This window comes from Myiozetetes cayanensis, unplaced genomic scaffold (genome assembly GCF_022539395.1).
Source record: "Myiozetetes cayanensis isolate MyiCay16 unplaced genomic scaffold, myiCay2020 scf1, whole genome shotgun sequence".
Taxonomy (NCBI): Eukaryota; Metazoa; Chordata; class Aves; order Passeriformes; family Tyrannidae; genus Myiozetetes; species Myiozetetes cayanensis.
The window spans coordinates 86,475,111-86,491,039 of NW_026086604.1; the positions used below are offsets into that span (position 1 = coordinate 86,475,111).

Here is a 15,929-nt window from a genome sequence, read left to right on the forward strand (position 1 = left end):
GTTGGGTCAAAGGGTTGAACCATGTGTAATTCAGAACAGAAGAGGTCCCACGGTCACTCCACAAAAACAATTACACTACTTATTTCACTTCATCCCTTGCCCGAAATTCACAAGCCTCACAGTTTCAGCGCAGTCAATCTCACTCTGCCCTGGGGCTATGAGCCACATGAAAATATGTGGTGCTGTGTTTATAAATCTAATCAAAAATAGAAACAGTAGACAAGCACAATGAGGTCCTACTATGGATCATGGGAATTCTCTAAATTCTGAAGGCACTTTTGTTTAACTTCTGTGGGTCTTCTCCTACCATTACATTGTCTGGTACTCTCGTTAATCATCCCCTTGACTTGCCAATGATATAAAGGAGCCTATACGTCTGCTGACTTCCCTCCCATCACACTACAAATAATATTATGAAATAGCAAGGCTAGGAATAGTTCCTTTAACTTTTCCTTTTCAAAGCATGGTTTTTCTTCACTTACCTCTTTCTCCATGCCAGCCTGCCCTTTCTCAGACCCGCAGTAAAAAGTGCTTCCTCCTGCAATAAAGGAAAGGCAGCATATCTGACTTTTCCGTCTGCACAGTTATTAATACCACTAGGTTTAACATACAGACTAGCAGAGCACTAGCCTAGAAACCTGCCAGGATAGGGGCCAGGGGGGGCCTTTCCTGATGCTGTCCCTACTCTGACCTTGCCAAAGAGCAAAGGGAGGATATAGACCTGCTTCTTCACTTTATTTTTTGAAAACAAATTTGCATCAGATCATGAAAAAAAAAAAAAAGGCTAACAACTATAAACAAGAAACTCACATAATTTAAGCTCATATGAAGAATTGCCAACAAAACAAGATTTTGAGTGGAAGCAGCCCAGAAATAGATAATTCCTACCCCCAGATAGTAAGCACTAAAATGACGCAGAGTTTACTGCGGTATACATCTTATCTGAATACTACAGTACCAAAGCTGTTATATGGGAATAAAACTTATTCATTCAAAACAGCCAAACAGGTTGCCCCTGCATTCACTGAAATCAATGGCAAAACTCAGTCTGACTCTGCAGTTGCAGCACCTGAATAACAATGAATAGCAAGTTTCTTCCTTTGCCAGCTTTTCCCTTATGCATTTACACAAACATACATTCAGATTATTTTGCTGAGCCTGAAAACAAAACAAGACTTTGAACAATTAAAAATATCCCTTCAGAGTCACTCAGAAGCTCTCGCTGACCTTCTGGGTCAGAAGATGCCCTGTACAAAGTACATGTTTGGCCCCAGTTGAGGAAACCCTTTCTCCTGAGGGCACCAAGCAAAGAAGTGCCTAATTCTGAGTACGTGCTTAAATTTCATTGAAATCAATACAATGGACAGTGGGCAGGGCCACAGATATTCCATGGAAAAAGGCTGCATTGTTGCTCTAGTTTCTCGGTAATGAATGAAGGCCTGAGCTTTTGCTCAGGCTTTGCTGATGCTGAGAGCCTGCTGACCTTTGCCATCACTCCTCAATTTTGGTGCCCTTCTTGTGGTGCCAAGGCCATTGAGGCAATACTGGGGGCTGCAATTCCAGCAGTTCCCACTCTTCCTACATCCAGCCCTGCCCAAACAGCCCCTGAACCATAGCCCATGTCTGCCACAAAAAACATGCTCTCTGCTCCATGGCACTATGTGATAGTGCCAGCAAGACCATGCAGGTAGGCTCAGGTCATGCATCTAGTCATTGTGTCTCAGAAAACAACCCCAGAATCCCAATTCCAAAATCAGGGATGAGCTTCCAGGACAAGGTAGTATCTGCATTACTTTTGCAGCTACTGGAACTGTACATCCACTGAATGGAACAGGTAACTAATTTCAAACCCAATGGCATGGCATATTCCTTGTTACAACTCAAACAAGAGCAGCAAAATTAACCACCCATATGAGTTAAAGGCAATAAAAGCTTGAAGGGGTTCCTTCCCTTTTCAAAGGACAATCCCAAGAAACTGTCAGCCGAAGAGAATTTATCAAGACATAAGCTGTAAATTCAACATTTTCATCTGTGGTCAACATCTGCTCGTTGGAGAGGACCCAAAGATGCAGCGGTAAGGACTCTCAAAGATGCAATAGTCAAAGGAATCTAAACATTAGTGGAAAAACTTGGAGTTTTGTCCTAAAGAAGGTGGTTGACCAAATAAGGACAGCAAAGACAAAGCTCACAGAATCACAGAACCAATTAGATTAGAAAAGACCTCTGAGATCATCAAGTAAGATAGATAAACAATGAGTTCAGAGGAGACACCAGTAACATTAGTGCCTAAACAGTGATTTCCTTAGAGTTCAGGAACTTCCTTTTATTTGGGTTTTCTGGGATTTTTTTTTGTTGGTTTGCTTGGGTGGGGGACACTTTGGTGTGTTTTTTAAATGAAGGTGCTAGACGTCATTTTTTCATTATTCTTTATAATACCAAACAGGCAACACATTCAACACCGCATTAACTGATGTTGACTGTGGCCTTACTTAACCTCACCAGCCTATTTTCTTTAGTTGGATAACTGCTGAATCATTAGCATTAAACTAGCTTGCATTCCTGAAAGAGTACAGTAGAAACAAAGTACATGATTTTTCCATCAATCAAAACACAACATAAAAGATATTTGAGATCCCACCAGATATTTTATTTTATATCCAGTTGATGTGTTTTGCATGATTTAGGGATGGACTCCAGTTATTTTTAAGTACTTTTGTAGAAAATGGCAAAGTGAAACTATGACTTCAAAGTTCTTAAATTGGATACGATCACCATTTTTTAATTTTTTTTTGCCCAATCATGCTTTATTTTCTACTAGAGGAAAAACTAAGGATGCTAGATTAAGTAGACAAGATAAATATAATAACTTTCTGTAGTGAAAGTAATCTATTTTTAGTGCAAAAATGGAAGAATTGGAGAGATGAACTCTCAGGGCCACAACTCCATTAACAAGCTCACACTACCAGTCCCACACCCAGAAGAGATAAAAAGAACACACCTTTCCACTGGAGCATGTTCAAGTGCATCTTTGTCACAGTAGTGAATATTTTATGCCGTATCAGCTTCTAGAAATCACTTGGACTGCATGAGGAGACAGTATACAATAAGGTTCTTGCAAATGTACCCATAAAATATACTGTTTTCACCATGCTGGCATGCAGAGGGAAAAAAATGTCCTGTTTGTAACGATGTACCCAGCATATCCTTAAAGTACACCCAAATGCAAAGGCACATTATCACCGGCCAGGGAAAGCAATGCCAGGCACAGCTAAGGTGTTGGTGATTGCTGGCGGAGAAATACCAGGTTCATAGCAGGAGTAGCAAAGCAACAGTCTGTCATCATGGGGGCTGCCCTCACTCCTTTCTCACCTTCACCTGGTACACAATTTATCACATGCTAAGAAGCAGAGCTGTGGGATCTCTCTGCTACGATATTGGCAGAAACCACTGAGTAAATGATAACCCTAACAACATGCTTTTAATTCCCTTTGGACTTTCTCATAAATACCAGGTAGCCAGCACTGGTCTTTAAGAAGTATTTCTTCAGGGGAAAATTGCACCTCCAGTGCAGAGAATCCATCAGTCACTTAAATTCATCAGGACTGACCTTTGAAGCCACAAGCACTGTGCTTATCCTTCTTTCATTATCAATTTTGGGAGCAGGCCCTTCAAAATAACCTCAGATTCATTCTATACCTTCTCTTTTTATTTCTTTTTTTCTTTTTTTTTTTTTTTTAATTTAAAAAGTAAGGAGCTTACTGGAAATATGCCTGTATAAAGATTGTTCACACGTTCAAAATTAAGATCACATTCAATTACTTCCCTTGATAGGTTGTGATGTCCCTAGCCTTTTTCTGTGTGCCTGCAAAAATAGATACATGATTTTTCTATTGATAAACCTCAGTAGGCAGCCAAGCATCACTCAGCTGCTCACTCACCCTCCCTTCCAGTGGAATATGGAAGAGAATCAGAAGGGTAAAAGTGTAAAAACTCATATACAGACAGTTTGGAATCATAGAATGTTTCGTGTTGTAAGGATCCTTAAAGATCCTCTAGATTCAATCCCCTTGCCATGGGCAAGGACACTTTCCCTAGACCAGGTTACTCAGAGCCCCATCCAATCTGGTCTTGAACTCTTGCAGGGATGGGGCATCTACAGCTTCTTTGGGTAACTTGTTTCAGTGCCTCACCACCTTCACAGTAAAGAATTTCTTATTAATATCTAATCTAAACCTACTCTCCTTCAGCTTAAAGCTATTCCCCCTTGTCCCGTAAATGTAAAATTTACATGCCCTTGTAAATAGTCTCTCTCCATCTTTCTTCTAGGGTCCCCTCAGGTACTGGAGGGTTGCAGATGGAACATCCCAAAGCCTTCTCTTTTCCAGGCTGAACAAACTCAATTCTCATAGCCTTTCTTTGTAGGAGAGGTGCTCCATTGGCCTAATCATCCTGGTGACCCTCCTCTGGACTTGCTCCAACAGGCCAGTGTCCTTTCTGTGCTGAGGGTTCCAGAGCTGGATGCAGCACTCCAGGTGAAGTCTTATGAGAGTGGAATAGAGGGATAGAATCACTTCCAATGGCCTTTTACCACAAACCCAAAACATAGCCCCATAAAAGTTCTTAAGACAAAATTTAATCTCAGCCAAAACTAGTACACCATGTAATCCCGGCAATACCTGTGGATTGGATAAAATACCAAATTTTAGTTGCTGTGCCACCATTCCAATATTCCCACTTCCCACCAAATGGAAAGCACCACACACAAACTCTCACCATGCTGCTTCAGAGCCTGGCTTACGGATGATCATCACCTGATGAAATCACGGGGCTCATGTTGGATAGTACTGAAATTTTTCGTGATCACCTGACAGTACTGAGAGAGGAGCAAAAACAGCCCCAGCCTGGACAAAAGGCTTTCCAGGATGGGATGACAAACTCCCACTCTTTCTTGCCAGGTTTTTGGTTTGGTTTGGTTTGGTTTGGTCTTTTTGCACAGCTGCCCACTGTAAAGCTTGGAAACAGCTCAGATCAAGATGGTAGCAGGCAGCAGGACTGGGGAACTGAGCATAGTAAGAAAGTCATGCTCCTCCTGGTCATTGTCAAGCCTAAATCTCTTTTTCTCCAGTTTTCCTCTTGCAAAACAAGCACAATAATGTTCCTCATTACCTCCAAGACCCTAGCAGTCATGGTGAATTTCTACAGATCCCTCTGGTTGCAACATCATGGTACCAGGAACCTCAGCACTGTCACTGTCCTTGCTTTTCCCTTCCCAATCACATCCCAGTTCTTAACCAGCAAAAAAAAAAAAAAAAAAAAGGTTCTTTCCATTACAGAAAGTCCTGTACCTTGTAATTCTTAAATAACATGGCCTTCACATTACAGCAGAATGTTTGGTAAAGGCACTGAGCTGTACATGAAATCCTAGTGTGTATATATATATATATATACTTTAGAGACAAAACTAGTGAATAATTTTTCTTGTGCAAAGACAACACTGGAGTATCTATGGAGTCATCATTTGCAAAGGTAAATAAAAAAATCTAAGTAGAAAATACTTACCATCAGTAAATATTTGTGACAACAGCCCCAACTTCTTCTAAAAAGTGTCTTAGAGTTTCTTCCCTAATTTATTTTCAGGGAGTAAGTAATTTTGTGACTTCACTTTTTACTAGCCATAGATTTTAGCACTTCCTCATTAACTTCTACCATTCATTTTCTGGTTTCTACTACTACTGCAAAGAAAAACAAAACAGTCAGAAATTAGGGAATCCCTTTGTGGAATCAGCCTACAATTACTGGAGAATTGTTTTCTGAGAACGTTTCCCTGCAAATAGCTCAGGTGACCTGCACTAGGAAAAATTCAGTTTTGTTTTTTGTTAGTCACAGATCAAAATTTCAAATATATTTATAAAAATGTAATAGTAAAGGATCTCCTCTCTGAATTAAGCAAGAATATAAGCAAGGATACACTGGAAAATACAAGAAAATGCATCTTGTAAAAGATGTTCTTATTACATATATACCACTTCAGATATCAATACTGTTACTGATCAGTAGACTTTTCTTTCAGTCATAGAGACAGAAATCACACCATATGAGCAGTCCCAGAAGGAATACCTCTAGTGGTTTCACTTGCCTCTGGCATGAGTTTCTGGATTAGTGTCATATACGTGTCAGCACGAAACAACATAGGCTACTTGTTCATACATTACTCCTCCTTATAGCACTCTGTATGCCAGCTGACACTGACTGTACATATACATCAATATATTCAACCCAGTGAGTGCATCCCTCTGTCAGGTACTCGTAAACGAGACACAACCACCAAGTACAAATGGAGGGAAACTGAGGTAATGGTGTTTCTAACTGAGAAAATGACACAAAATAGACACAGAATTAACGGCACTGTTTACATACTGCTAATTAGAAATGGCAATTCTATAAAGACATATTTTTATTAATAAGTAAACAGAGTTGCAGCTTGGTTTTTAAGATCTAGTTAGCTGATAGGACACAGACACACCCAGTCTGAAGTCTGCAGTGGTTTCCATTAGTTTTCAGTCAATAACAGTAGGAAAATTGTGCCTGGCGTATTTTAAACTTGGGTATCCTCAGCCAGCACGGCTAGGTGTGAAGTTTCTTTGTTCCAGCCAGAAAATTAGCAATTGGAATTCTGACTCCAAGATTTCAATTCTTGAAATAAATGCTAGCGATGTTTCATTTATTACATGTAAAAACCAGCTACTTCAGGACTTTGAGCAAGCAAAGAATATTCAAACATGACTTCTTCCGAATTCCTGCATTTTGGGATAAACAGTAGGTCCAATAGGCCCAAACTGGTTTCTAACCAATGGAGTAAAACTGAGACAGTCTCTGCATGACTTTCTCTGATAGAGTAGAAGAGTCAACAGCAATCCCATGACAGGTTCTCCTTGGTGACATAGCTTAATAAGTTTCTGCCCTCTGCCTCCTTCTTCTCTCCAGCCGTTCATTCCTGTCCCTGGGCTGCAGCTTCACTGCTGTCTCACTGGGCTGATATTACTGTAGATCTAAGCCAGGGTAAAAATACCTGTCCCCAAAACACTTTCCTTTTTTATTATTTACCTTGAACTGTTTCATTGGTCCTGCACACAGCTGTGCCACCACAACTAGGGCACAACAAACTTCATCAAGGAAAAAGATTATCCTTAAGTGAGCTTTCCCACTAGAGAGAGTATATTCTGAAACTAGACCCTCATAACAGCATTAAAGTTTACTGTCAGCCACACAAACTAAGAATCTGAAAATATATATGTTCCTCCATCAGCAGAACAAAGTGAAAAACTGCACTGATTGGCAATGTGAGACCTAGAACAGAATGTACTACCAATTCCTTATTGCAATAGGTACAGCTAATTAAAAAGAAAAAACAAGCAAATGGAAAACCAAAAACAAATAAACCCAAACAAAACCAATCAAAACCACATAAAAAACCAAAATAAACAAAAGCACATTAAAAAAACACACACACAAAACCCCAAACTTCACTGAGGTATCATGCATCAAAGACTTGAGGATTTGGAACCAGGAAGGAGACATACTACCATGTCCAGCAGTCCAGCCTGTCTCCAGAGAGGATGTCCACACATAATGTGTCTTCTCACCCTTCTCACCTGTCCAATGCCTGGGAGAACAGTGGGGAAGCCCTGTTTGTTTCTCACCCACTTGGGTGCAACCTGCTGCCCTACAGCTAGTTGTTCAGTTTTGGACTTGGACAGTCTGGAAGTTAAAAGGGGATGAATTTTCCTTTCCACACAGGGTAATTGAAAGTTTTTTTGAGGTTTCAGAGGCATGCTAACATTTTGATAGCTCATCTTGGAAGAGCCACTTTCACTCGAGAAGTAGGTACACTGAGCCAGAAGAAGTTGTTTTCTCACCATCACTTGTTTTGTTAGGAGAATGAGTGACATTTGGATTTCTTGGTTTTTACTAGTTTGGGTCACATCCAATCTAAAAATAGCTTTTAATACTGCATTTTTCACTACTTCAGAAAAAGGTTTAAAGCATGTAATTTACTCACGTAAGATACTACATGTTCTACATTTAAGTCTACTGGTTCATTGATTGCCTAGTTAGGGTTTGGTTTAGACAATTATTAGAATTTAAAAACATATTATATATTAAGTGGAAGACATTAAATGAGAAAGAGATCTGTAATTTATAGGTCTCAATCCTGAAAACCATTTATGCAGACATTTTATTTTCACATGAATTACTTTATTGAATGCAGCAGATAAATTCATAAACTCACATCCAACTGAGAACATTTGTAGTACGAGAATGTGTGAAAATTTCTACAGAACTAAAAAGACGTGATTGCACTTCATTTTTTCTGACCCCACATCCTTCCTTCCTCCCTCCCTTCCTCAAATACCAAATAAAGGACTTAAGCAGCTCATTCTAATATCTCTTCAGTGGTTTCAGGTTGGTATAATTTCCCTGACTTGAGAGAACTATTTCTCATTTGCTGAAGATGAAAGCAGTTTCAGATACTTACTTGCTGATCAGTCACACTCTAAAAACTAAAAGCACTGAAATGTACATAAAATACCTCAAATGCTAAGCTCTTTTCCCACAGAAATTTCAACATGATGTTTTCCTACCCTAAATAGCAGGTTTACTACATACCACAATGGGTGTCACAGGTTGCTCAGTGGAGCAGTATTAAATTCCAGCTATTAATGAGTAGCAACTTTTTAGATCAGACTGATTTTGCCAAGGAAGATGGTCCCAGCACAGCTTATATGGTGCTGTGCAGCAGTCAAATAAAGTATGGAGCCCACTGGAATCAATGAGAAGACTACTACTGAGTCTGAAAAACTTTAGAGCATGCTGTCAGTACTACACAAGTCCCATTCTAAAAGTAGGGACAACTAGAAACCTCAGAATATCCATAGAAGCTGGTAGAAACTGCAGAAGTGACCTTTGTGAAGCACCAATACTAACACAGAGGATAGGTTGGACAATGATGAACAAGCAATACTTATATAGCATGTTTATTTTAGGCAACATTTTCTTGTGGGTTTTTCTCATGATAGCTGAAAATATTAAAATAAATATCTCTGGTTTACTTCCTTCTCTTTAAAGAGAATTCACTTCCTAAACTGTTAACACCAAAACTAAATGACAATTTGTATAAGGTCATGTTAAACTGTTGTAGATTTAATCTATCCCTCAGACTTCATAAGACCGTTGGAAGGGTTAACACAGCCGTGATCTACATGCAGGTGAGTGGGTGTTTCTGCACAATGCCACCACACCTCATCAAATCAGAACTTGGAAGAAATCTTCAGCAGATCTTCCATTTCATTCCATCTGACCAAAACCCATGTTTTCCCTCTGTACCTGAGACCTCATATAAAGGTGGTAGTACTAAAATGCAAAATATAGTGATTAAAATGCCCCTTTCAAGCCCTGGCTCACTGATGTGCTCCTCCTAGTTAACACTTAGCATGTTACAAGTGGAAATTGTATTACAAGAGGCTCTTTGTCTCAGAATAGGTGGATTAATTCTTTTTCATTTTTGACTCATGAATCACAAAGGAAGGACATTTGATTTTGAAGTTATTGATATGCTCATAGGTTAAGTTTGAGCCCTTAGATAGTTACTTTTAACCCTTTCCACTTCGATGAAGGTAATCTTTAAGCTGAAAAAGCAAGGTGTCTCCCTTGTTCTTTCTTAAGATTCATAAAGGATGTCTAAAAAATTTCCTTGTCTTTTTTCCTTTTTTTCCCTTTTTTCCCTTCCCTTCCCTCCTTCCCCCCTTTTCTAATATCTGAATTCAGAATGTAAAATCTTGTCCTTCAAGAGGTTTCGGAGATGCTTCCAGAGCAATGGAGAGCTGGATTAGGAAATCTGTTGAAGGAGTGTAGCTGACGGATCTTTCACACCCATTCTTCCAACTGGTTATGGGGTGTTTCAGTTATTCAAGATCACAGAAAACAAAACAAAGATGATCACAGGAGTTTATACTGCAGTAAGTTGTGTGTGGGCAAGCCACTACTTTAGCAAAATCCAGCAGGACTCTGTGAGATCCCAAAGGTCTTCTGCAATAGCATGACTGCAGGACTATGGGCTGAATTTAACATGGAGCCCATTCTCTAACTTTCTGGCCATACACAATTCCTTCAGCCACTTAACTGCATCAGATGAACAGCTTATGAATGTCAGTTTATGTGAATAATAAGGTGTCATGCTTTAACCCCAGCCAGCAGCCAAGCCCCACACAGCTGCTCACTCACTTGCCCACCAGTAGGATCAGGGAGAGAATTGGAAGGCTAAAAGCCAGAAAACTCATGGGTTGAGATAAAGACAGTTTAATAGGCAAAGCAAAAGCTGCACATGCAAGCAAAGCAAAAAGAAGTTCGCTGCTTTCCATGGGCAGAAAGGTGTTCAGCCAACTCCAGGAGAGCAAGGCTCATCACACGTAATGGTCACTTGAAAGGACAAATGCAATCACTCCAAACATCCCCCCCATTCTCCTTCTTCCCCCCAGCCTTACATTCTGAGCATGATGTCCTATGGTATGGAATATCCCATTGGTCAGCTGGGGTCAGCAGTCCTGGCTGTGTCTCCTCTCAACTTCCCATGCATCCTCAGTCTCCTTGCCAACATGGCAGCACAAAAAGCAGAAAAGGCCTTTGCTCTATGCAAACACCTCTCAGCAGTAACAAAATCATCTCTATATTATCATCACTGTGTTCAGCACAAATCCAAAACATAGCCCTATACTAGCCACTGTGAAGAAAATTAAGTCTACCCCAGTCAAAACCAGTGAATAAGGAAAACTAGACATTAAAGCTTGCCTTGAACGTTGAGGGCTTACTTATTTCCCTTGTACTGAACCATGACAACTTCTTTGAGACAGTAATAAATATCATACTAGTACTGGCACTCAGTAGCACACTATAAGCTCCCTAGCACTTTATCCTGACCTAAATGCTAATAAACCAGACCCATCTATGATATTTGGCTAGAGATTCTGAAGTCCATACTTTTGCTTGGAAGGAAAGTATGTCAAGTCTTTAAGATCATGGATGGTTTTATGATGCTAACAACGACACTTCACGGTATTGACTCCTTTTTTCCGTCAGACATTTACAATAACAACAATACAGAAAAGCTCCTTTTTTCATCAGACATTTACAATAACAGCAGTACAGAAAAACAACAGGACAGATCAGAAACAAAAGTCTTCTTGGTCATCCCGTCAGCAAAAACAGTAGGTATAATACTTTTCAAAAAGTTGTTTTGTTGTCTTACAAGAGTTATAACCACTTTGTAGTCTTTAATAATGAGTTCAAAGATGGGTTCACCTTAAAAAAAAGATGGATCCAGATTCACTACCCCATGTATCCCACAACAAAGCATATACAGACATCCAGTGTGTTAAGAGCACTAATGTTTTGTTTTTCCTCCCTTCCCTTTCCCAAGGAGAAAAATCACAGGAGGGAGGTACATTTCAGGAATCAAGATATTCTACTTGGACCAAATTCACTTCTTGGCTTTTATTCAGGTTCATTGTGTAATTCTGGACATGTCTCCAAGCTTAACTGCTAATATTGGTGGATAGCATGGGTATACAAATTGGGAAAGTCTAGGTCAAGCTATCCAGACTGGGGGACTTCTTTCAAACCCTTAGAGTCTGTCATGCCTGAAGAGACTAGATCTTGAAAAAGCCACTGGAAATGCATCCTTGCACTAAAGTCATTCCCTGGAGGACAACCTGCTTTGACACTGCAAGGAAAAGGTGCAGGAAAGAAAAGGGAAGTTTTGCCCCAGCATAATTGGCCTGGCACAAGATCTGTCTTGCTCATGAGCCCAACTGCTGGAGTCATTGGTTTCCTGTGCTGGAGGAAAAGCATTTTTGGAAATTAAATTTGGGGTGAGAAGTGAAGTAACCTAAAGAGTTTCAGCAAGATAAAACCTTTGCTTTAGTTACAGTGAAGAGAGAGCCTGTCTGGTATCCTTCAAAAAAAATCTCAACCTATAAGCTCCCATCTGGGTGCAAGCTGACCAGGAACATACAGTCTCCCTTCTCCTGAAATATGCAAGGTAATTACATGAGTCTCAATGTGAAGTTTACACTTCATACCCTATTCATCAACTAAGAAGCAGCTTCCTTTGGCACACAGGCAACAGGGACAAGCTGGTTTCATATCATGGTGTCAAAGAATTTGCTTCAGGTTGGACCATGAATGTTCAGGCTTGACGCTGACAAGATGCCTTGAGAGCAGTTTCCTTCACACCATCTGCAAATCATGCTGCTGCATATACTGAGCACACTGAATACTTTCCAGCATTGAGCCTAGGGGCACAGTTTGTATCTCAGCATGCCCAAGTGAGGAAAATCTACTTCAGTGTCCTGGACCAACAGCACTACAGGTGCAGAAAGTTACTAAACACAAGCAGCTGCTTTATACAACGTATGGATACTTGAAAGGGGCAGTGAAGGAAATTGAGAAATCATGTGTGGGTGTGAAACATGTTGCACGATCATGGATATAAAAAGGGAGGCCATATGAAACCCAATCAGATAAGGCTTTGTATCAGCAGTAAATTTGCATGTTCTTACGTGAAGCAGTTGTAGGTGACAGGAAGAAAAGCAGTGAATGTTGAAAGGGGTCTTTGTGCCAGGCCTTCAGCCTCCATAGGCTGTTACCCACACTTTTCAGTAGAGTTACATCATTGTATACTCATAAAGGATAAGTCTCTGATTTGTGGGGAAAACTTTTTGACTTTTTTTTTTTTGAAATGCAGTTTCTCCCAGCAATTTTTACATTCAAGAGAGTGTACTTCAAACCCCAAACATCACAGGCTGCTAGTAGTGATCATCCCACAACACTGTGTTGAGTTAAACCTCTGTTTGGATTTCAAAAAATTATAGAATGTTTTGGGTTGGAAGGCACCTTAAAGATTATCTAGTTCCATCCCCACTGCAGGGCAGGGATACCTTCCATTAGATCAGATTGCTCAAAACCCCATCCAACCATGGCCTTGAACACTCTCAGTGATGGAGTATCCACAACTACTCTGGGAAACATGTTCCAGTGCCTCACCTCAATCTCAGTAAATAACTTATTTCTGATATCTAATCTAAACTCACCTTCTTTCAATTTAAAGCCATTTCCTCTTTTCCTATCACCACAACTGCTTTGTAAAAAGTGCCTTCCAACTCTCCTGTGGGTCTCTTCAGGAACTGGAAGGCTGCTCTAAGGTCTCCCCAGCCCCTTCTCTTCTCCAGGCTGAATAACTCCAATGCTCTCAGCCTGTCTTCGTAGGAGAGGTGCTCCAGCCCTCTGATCATCTTCATGGACCTCATCTGGACTCACTCCAACAGGTTCCTTCTTATACTGGGGGGCCCAGAACTGGAAGCTGTAACCAGGTTAGGTGTCATGAGAGCTGAATAGAGGGGCAGAATCACCTCCCTTGACTGGCTGGTCACACTTCTTTTGATTCAGCCTAGGATGCTGTTGGTCTTCTGGGCTGTGAAAACACATTGTTCAGTCATGTTTGAGCTTCTTGCCAGCAACACGTCTAAGTCCTTCTCAGGGCTGCTCTCAGTGCATTTTTTGCCCAGCCCGTATTTGTGCTTGGGATTGTCCCAATGCACCTGTAGGACCTTGTACTCAGCCTTGTTGAGCTTCATGAGGTTTGCACAGGGCCATCTCTCAAGCTTTTCAAGTCAAGGTCGCTCTGGATGGCATCCCTTCCCTCCAGCATGTCACCCACACCACAGAGTTTGGTGCAGTTGGCAAACTTGCTGAGTGTGCCCTCAATCCCATTGTTCATGTTGTCGATAGAAGTGTTTAACAGCACTGGTGCAAACACAAACCCTTGAGGAAGGCCACTTGTCACTTGCAGAATAAACACTTCGCTTCTACTTGTTCCTGTTCCTATGTAATAGTATTTCAAGTAAGAGACTAACAACACAGAGTGATGTGTGTCTACACTGTTGTATTTAAATATTTTTATATGTAAAAGTTAACTAAAGGCAAAGTGAAAATGAATGATAAATATCTTTCTCTTTCCTTTGTATTGCTGCCATTAATACTGTAAGCTGTTTCTTAAATACTAGCCAAAAAATTGACTCATTTGGGAACTAGTCAAACCCGTGCTCCTGGTTTTCCAGTAAAAATTGTCACACGTTAGAAGACTCAAATCTTCTCAGATCCTCCTGCCACCTCTTGTCCATCATTATCCCAGATTAATGCCTGTGCCTTCTTTGTTCTGCAATGGCCTTTGCTGGCAGTTTTGAAAAAAAAGTATTTTACTGTACCACATATTGAGAAATGCATGCCAGCAACCATCCTTCTCATTTAAATTACCACAGAGCAGTCACATCATGCTGTTTTCTCTGGATCATTTGTGCAATGCCAGGTAAGCAGGATGTGAATCAGCCATGAGTAGGTTCAGAAGTAGGACTCTCAAATCTTCTGGTTTCAGTTTACTTTGGGAATTCGTGGGACTGATAGACAAAGGAAAGTGAACCAAGAGAAATTTAACAGCTGCTCTAAATCTTGGTCTTATACAATGCCTCCATGTATCCCTTCCTCAGAAGGCATTGATCCTCTAGTCCTCTGAGGGGTAAAGGAGAATAAGGAAACTGATTTTTTCCGTTTCTATTCCTTTATTTTCCCAGATCCACAGAAGAAATCTCCCTTTTCTTCAGCTCCAGGCTGTTTAACATTAGAAAGCAATTGCTCTGTCAGCAACACCTAGAACAACTCTTCCCAGATGGGAGATCACATCTCCTCTTTCTCTTCTAGCGAGGGTAGCTTAGAAACCGCCTTCTCATAACCATGCCTCAGGTTCCATCTTTGCTTTGAGACAAACGCTCGCTATATTTTGCCTAAGGAAACTCTGGATACCCTGTGCTCTGAAAGATGGCTTGGGGGCCTCATACTATCAAAAAAAAAAAAAAAAAAGAACCCTTCTTAGGGTTACTAATCTGAGAGATACACACAAGCACATGCTAAAGTCTTGACCAAGGCCATGGAAGGCTACATCTCCTATGTATTTGTAAGTTTAATATAAAACCATAAGATACACATGTTCACATACCTTTAGTTTAGAAAGTCACTTTTTCGTATTTGATGATATCACAGCCTCTCTTACACAGTGTGGTGAATGTGAATGAGTTTCATAAAATTGTACTTATTCTAGCATAACTTGCATATGGATGCCAGATACATTTACATGTTAGTCCTCTGCTATTCCTGGAAACAAAGACCATACTCCTTTATCAATTACACTAATCCAAAATAATCTTTTCATGGAATACTTGGCATTAAGAGAAAATATTTATATCCAAAATAAGCAAGATGATCCCTTTCTATTCCATACATTGTTTTAGGTTACTGGGTTGCTCGCTCAAGTTTCCTTAGACTGACGTGACACACAAATGACTTTCAAATACAGTTCTCCCACACAGACCCATGTGCACGAGTGGACCGCCTAGACGATGTAACACCTTCAAAGAGGGGACAGAATGATCAGAGAGGAGAGAAATATTTGAAGAGCTGGAAGCAGATAATAACCTTTTAGGACTGTTCCCACAATTTTGGCAGGTAAATGTGTCTGATATGAGCACTCCAGTCATGCACAGATAGATGACACATTTTGTGTGTGGGCAGAGGATGAAATTGGGTGTGGACTGCGTGTCTCTGCAATGGGTACAGTGATAGGTCTAACTCAGCACCAGAGGCACTGAGTCATCTGTTCAGAGCTTAGAGTTCCTCATCGTTTTCTCTTTATCACATGGAAAAATCCTGGCTGGATTGCCTGCAAATTTATCCTTGCTGGCTGGGACCCAATCTGAGAGAAAGGCCAACACACAGCGGGGTTTAGACACACTTGGAAACACTCCCCGAAGTCCACTGATTCATGT

The 15,929-nt window shown here is 40.5% G+C and overlaps 1 protein-coding gene across 13 annotated transcripts in view; it reads right to left on the reverse strand.

Annotated features, from left to right (window-relative positions):
• LOC126637487 (uncharacterized) overlaps nucleotides 1–15,929 on the reverse strand; it is a 124,221-nt gene that overhangs the window by 105,034 nt on the left and 3,258 nt on the right. For 11 of the 13 annotated variants that reach the window (XR_007628426.1, XR_007628490.1, XR_007628487.1 and 8 more), the window contains exons 1-3: nucleotides 5,560–5,832; nucleotides 2,999–4,539; nucleotides 483–538 (exon numbers count right to left, since the gene is read on the reverse strand). Coding sequence is in view for 8 of the 13 variants with exons in the window: in XM_050310991.1 (XP_050166948.1) it covers nucleotides 483–538; nucleotides 2,999–3,026 (84 nt within the window). In the remaining 5 variants the exon portion in view is untranslated. Of the gene's footprint in view, nucleotides 1–482; nucleotides 539–2,998; nucleotides 4,540–5,559; nucleotides 5,833–10,541; nucleotides 10,731–15,929 lie in introns of those variants that run through there. The other 2 variants (XM_050310935.1, XM_050311052.1) reach the window with 2 other exon arrangements.